Source organism: Vespa velutina, chromosome 14 (assembly GCF_912470025.1).
Source record: "Vespa velutina chromosome 14, iVesVel2.1, whole genome shotgun sequence".
NCBI lineage: Eukaryota > Metazoa > Arthropoda > Insecta > Hymenoptera > Vespidae > Vespa > Vespa velutina.
The window spans coordinates 218716-225055 of NC_062201.1; the positions used below are offsets into that span (position 1 = coordinate 218716).

Sequence of the window (6340 nt, forward strand, 5' to 3'; positions counted from 1 at the left end):
AAAACAGTAAAGAGAAGAAAAAAACTGAAGAATATACTTATATTGTATACATCATGATATATATGATGACGGTAATTTATGATAATAAAAGAAGGAAAATTGTATCATTTTATGTAATGATTTGAAACGCGAATTCCCAACAAATCATGTCCTTGATAATTTCGAAACATGACCGATCGTTTAATACAAACAACAAAAATTTTTCGAAAAAATGTACGAAATGATACTTTTGTTTTCGAACGATATAGTTTTTCCTTGTCCTACTTCACGATTGTTATGCGTTTATTATAATTAATACAATATATAAGTATTCACTAATTATTTTTAAGAAAATATTCAACAAATTCTTATTTTTGTCGCAGATTTAGATACTAATTCTTTTAGGTGTCAATTATATTTATTTTTTTCTATGCATTTATCGTAAACCAAATGCGTACAAACTTCGTATCTAGCACAGATCTTTGCAAGACACGCTACCATCAACAAAAGATATACATATGAGAGATTGAAAAGTGTGCGTTCACAGGCTACTAATCACACGCGTTGTTACATACGCGTGAGAGGGAAATAACAAAACAAGCTTATACACCGAAACGATAGTCACATGACTAGATTGATTCATAATTCATATTTTGTCAATACCTGTCGCTCAATTTACACACGCTTTGAATAGAAGGTGATAAATAGTCTCAAATTATCGCTCGTTTCTTTGTTACTCCATATTATTTTTTTTCATTATGCATATATCTCAAGGTTAGATAGCACACAAAATATTTATTTAAATTATATTTTCATCATTTATTAATTATTATTAATATATGACATATGTTAATAAATATTAACATATTTATTAATTATTAAGAAATATCAGGTCATTTATATCGTGGATATACGATAAGTGGCTCTAAATCATCTGACGAAAAATTGAGAGAGATTGAAAATTATTCTGGTATAAAAAAAAACCAATATTGTTTGTTTTTTTTTGGAATGGGATCGCAGTGGTCTGAAATGGGTACGAAAATTTTTGTTCCAATAATTCTTCATAACTACAAAAATAATGACCATTGTGATTATCAAATATATTGGAACGTGGAATTTGTAATTTACCAGGTCATGTTCTGATGAGATTTCCTACATTTGCCAAAGCAATAGAGAAATGCGACGCTGCATTAAAGCAGTATAAATTGAATATTTATAAAATTTTAACTGAAAAAGATAATAGCATGTTCGACAATATCTTGCATTCGATCGTCGGAATTGCTGCAGTTCAGGTAATATCGACAATTATTTAATTATTTGGGAGAAGTGCATTCGTTCGATAAGATCTAACAAAAGGAAAATATCTTTACAGATCGGCTTGGTAGATCTTCCAACTTCCGTAGGTGTAGTACCAGACTACATCATCGGACATTCCGTTGGTGAACTTGATTGTGCCTACGCAGATGGATGTTTTACAGCAGAGGAAATGATATTAGCAGTATATTCGCGAGGAATTGCCTTGATAGAAACAAAAATATCTCATGGTTCTATGGCAACGGCAGGACTTTCCTATGATGATCTGAAGAATTGCTGTTCTCCTGATATCGACATTGCATGTCACAATGGAACTGAAAGTACAACTGTTAGCGGACCGACCAATTCTGTGAAGGCATTCGTTAGAAAATTGCAGATTTGTTTGAAGCTAATTAGGATCTAGCCAATAAAAATATTTCTTAATATTAGAATGATTTTTTTGAATGTATTTGTATTTGGCAGGAAACTGAAGTCATCGTGGAAGAGATGCCGTGCAATAATATACCTATATATCACAGCCGTTATATCGCAGCAGTTAGGTCGAAACTTTTTGTATATTTAAAAAAAGTGATACCAGTAGCAAAGCCACGAAGTAAAAAATGGCTCAGTACATTGGGGCCAAGAAAGGCGTGGTCGACATCAGCCGCAAAACTCTCATCAGCTGAGTATCATACCAATAACCTGTTCAAACCTGTACTCTTTGCAGAAACATTAGCTCTGATTCCCGACAATATTGTCCCGATTGAAATTAGATCGCAAAATCTACTACAAGCGTCTTTAAGAAAATCATTGCAACCAACCGTCAGGAATATTGCATTAAATCGTCTAAATGATAAAGATAACGTGATCATTTTTCTGCAAGCATTAGGGAAGCTTTATAACAGCGGTGTACAGCTTGATCTTACTAAATTATATCCACACGTAGAATATCCGGTCAGTCGAGGTACTCCAATGATACCCCCACTTATTAGATAAGAATTACGAGGATATAGAAAACGAAAAAGGCTAATAATAATTTCTTCTGAATGTAATATAAAAATTCAACGTTATTATGTGTTTAGATGGAAACATTCAGACGACTGGTTTGTGGCAAATTACAAAAGACAAGAGAGAATTGATTCTGGCGAACGAATATTTGAAATATCGGTCGATTATGAAGAATTTCATTACGTTATTGGTAACGTGGTCGATGGCAGAAATTTGTTTCCAGCGACAGGATATTTATGTTTGGTTTGGCAAACTTTCGGCATGATCATAGGACAATTGTACACGGAATTATCTGTTGTCATTGAAAATATAAAGTTTAATCGAGCTACCACCATTCCGAAAGAACGCAAAATTGAAATGATCGTCATGATTCAAAAAGTTACTTTCCACAACTTGTATCAGTATATTGTTTTATTTAGAATTTAACATATGTCGTTCTACAGGCAGTGGTAACTTCGAAGTGATCGAAGGTGGTCTTGCTATTGTTACTGGAATGATTCGTTTTGCAACAAACTTATCGAAGGAGAAAATACCTCTTGATCTAATCAAAGCAAATGTTGGCAATGAGAAGGAAGAATTAGATTCGAAAGATATCTATAAAGAGTTGAAGCTACGTGGTTACCAATATAGCGGCCTCTTTCGAAGTTTACACAGTGCCTCAGTTTCGGGAAAAAAAAGACATGTCGAGTGGAAAAAAAATTGGGTAGCATTTATGGATAACTTATAGCAAATGAAAATACTCGCTTTAGATACCCGAGGTTTATTCGTACCGACTGGAATTCGAAAATTGATAATAGATACTAAAGCTCATCAACGATATCTGCAAAGATTGACAACCAATAAAAAAGATAAATAATTATTTTTAATGCAAAGTGAAGCTATATAGCAAATTCCTTTATATTTAATAATATTATTTCAGATGTACCTGTACAATTACTAGAGTATATTTGATGTGATTGTAACAGAAGGTGTAGAAATTCATAATATTAAGGCCAGTGAGATTGCTCGGAAGAAATCTGTCAGTGATCCAATTATCGAAGAACATAAATTCATTGCTTATCGTCAAAAAAGGGAAATGTCATTACGCGAAATATTAACGTTATCCATGCATATTACTCTTAAGAATATACCAATGACGAAAGTGAAAACAATTGAACTTATTGAAGATAATAACAATATACCAGCAGAGAAACAGATATCTCCATTGTTGAGAGATATTCTAGTCGATTTACCTTCGATTCAAGCAAGCATTAATATTTTTGCACCACCAAATAACTTTGACGAAGGAGACATTCTTAAAAATGTTGAAATTTTAGAATCGACAAAATTACGAACAGATGATATAGCAATATTAGCAATTGGATGTTGCTTATTAACCAATGAAAAACAGGAAAGTTTAAAACAACTTTTAAAATCTACAAAAGATGGAGCTTTCCTTTTATCACGCGAAAAGGAAAATATACCATTGGACTATTCTGTTCTAAAGGAATTTCTATTAGGTTTAGTTTTAGAGAAACGTACTTCCGAGGAATCGTGGATATTGTTACGGAAGATCGAGAAAATTTCGGAAAATATTCTATTTATTAATGTTAGGAGCAATGAATTTAACTGGTTGAAAGAAGTACAGAATGTGCTTGCCAATGAAACCAGAAGATAACACTAGAGTAATACTTGTTGAGGAAGGAAACTTTGAATCTGGTCTTTTAGGATTCATTAATTGGTTACAGAAAGAACCTGGAGGCAGAATCTTCCGAGCTGTTCTAATTCAGGATCTTAAAGCTCCGAAATTTTCTTTAGAATTATCCCTTTATTCGGAACAACTCGAAACCGACCTTGTCATTAATGTTTTACGATCAGGAAACGTTTGAGGATCATATAGGCATCAACCACTTCCATCTCGTGAACCAAAGCTTATGTACCATGGCTTCGTTAATCAATTGATATGTAAGAACATTTCATCAAATTTTCATCAAATATCATGAAATAAAATTTGTACAATAATACTTTTTAACAGTCACGCGGAGATTTAAGTTCGTTACGATGGCTCGAAGGACCAATTACGAAAGATTATCAAAAGGAAGATCTTGTTCACATCCATTATGCATCGTTGAACTTTAAAGACGTGATGTTGGCAACAGGTAAAATAGAATTAATTGTGTTTCAACTGGTCAGAAAAGATGTTGTCTATGTATTTGGATTTGAATATAGCGGAATCAGTATTGATGGTCGACGTATTATGGGACTTAATCCAAACAAGTGAGCTAATAAAAAATCATAAGATTGAGATTTAATCGTGGAAATAACAGAAAATAACAGAAAATAACAGAAAATGAAGGAAAATAACGGAAAATAAAATGAATAATATTTTTTCAGATGCATATCAAATCTTTTCCAAATGGACGAAATTTTTCTTGGACCATACCTGAAAGTTGGAGTTTGGAAGATCCAGCGACAGTACCATGCGTATTTTCCACATGTATTGGTGCGGTTTATATTAACGGAGAAATGAAAAAGGGTGATAGAATACTTATTCACTCTGGTGGTGGTGACGTTGGTCAAACCGCGATTACCTTAGCTCTTTAAGAAGGCTCTGAAGTATTTACTACCGTTGGTACACCAGAAAAACGTAAATTTATTAAAGAAACATTTCTCAGTATCGATGATAATCATTTTGGAAATTCTCGAGATACTAGCTTCGAACAAATGGTTTTCCAAGAAACTGACGGTAGACGTGTAAATATAGTTCTAAATTCTTTAGCGGAAGAAAAACTTTTAGCATCTCTGCGTTGTTAGGCCTATGGAGGACGATTTTTAGAAATTGGAAAGTTTGACTTAGCCGCGGATAATCCGTTAGACATCGATGTCTTTAAGAAGGATATCAGTTTTGATGCTGTAATGTTAGATCAAATTGTAGTTACCAAGGACAGAATCAGAAATGAAATAAGTTCAAAAGTAAACAAACTCCTTAAGGAAAATGCAATCAAACCGATTGTAAGAACAATCTTCGACAAAGATCAAGTAGAGAAAACCTTTAGATTCATGGCTGCTGGTAAACATATTGGAAAAGTAAGTTGTGATTTTTGTTTTAATATTCATTTATTTGTATTATCTTAAATTATAACTCGAAATCCACTGAATACACCGATCTTGGCTGAGCCTTATTATACATGTTTCCCAAACAAAAGTTATATAATTATTGGGTGGTTTCGGTTTAGAATTAATCGATTGGTTGGTTCTTCGAAATGCTAAAAATATTGTCATTACTTCGCGAAACGGCTTAAAGAATGCTTATCAACAAATGAGAATCAAAAGATGGGAATCATATGGCGTAAATATTAAGATCTTTGTCGGTCTCGACGCGTCTAAACGGGAAGACTGCGAGCTTATAGTAAAATCAGCAATATATGAAGGTTCCGTCGATGGTATATTTAACCTCGCGGTTTGTTTGAAGGATTGTATTTGTCGGAACCAAACGATGAAAACTTTTGAAGAATGTTTCAAGGGAAAAGCCTGGACAACGAAACGTTTGGACAAAGTTACTAAAAAGCTTTGTCCAGATCTTCGGCATTTCGTAGTCCCCTCTTCCGTTTCGTGCGGAAGAGGAAATGCTTGCGAAACGAATTATGGTATGGCTAATTCCATTATGGAAAGAATATGTGAAAAGAGAATAGAAGAAGATTTGCCTGGATTAGCTATTTAATGGGGAACGATTGGAGACGTCGGTCTTGTCGTGGACATGCAGGATAATGATAAAGAACTTGTTATCGACGGTACTCTACAGCATAACATAACATCATGTTTAGAAGAAATCAATCGATTTTTGTTACAAGATTAACCTATAGTTGCTAGTATGATAATCGCTGAAAAACGATTAGGTGGTGACAGTGAGGAAAATGTTGTGAATGCTGTCTTAAAAATTATGTGTAAGTTTGGGTTTATTCATGGTTATTCCTAAATTTAATAATTTTATTTTTTTTCGCCCGCTTTTACTACTTTTATCTTATTTAAATAACAAATTCTTGAGTATAGTTATTAAATACTTGAATAGTATCAATCCACA

At 33.2% G+C, this 6340-nt stretch overlaps 1 protein-coding gene and 1 pseudogene across 1 annotated transcript; both read left to right on the forward strand.

Moving 5' to 3' along the window:
• The first annotated feature begins 898 nt into the window (after nucleotides 1-898).
• On the forward strand, nucleotides 899-6115 carry LOC124954170 (annotated as a pseudogene).
• On the forward strand, nucleotides 2897-4419 carry LOC124953988. Its single transcript, XM_047506132.1, has 2 exons — nucleotides 2897-4224; nucleotides 4295-4419. The coding sequence occupies exon 1, from the start codon at nucleotides 3356-3358 to the stop codon at nucleotides 3935-3937; it is 582 nt and encodes a 193-aa protein (XP_047362088.1). The 5' UTR covers nucleotides 2897-3355; the 3' UTR covers nucleotides 3938-4224; nucleotides 4295-4419.
• Nucleotides 6116-6340: the final 225 nt, after the last annotated feature.

Bases quoted from the DNA above. Each gene is read 5' to 3' on its own strand.
- LOC124953988 (XM_047506132.1), top strand. From the start codon at position 3,356: ATGTCATTACGCGAAATATTAACGTTATCCATGCATATTACTCTTAAG.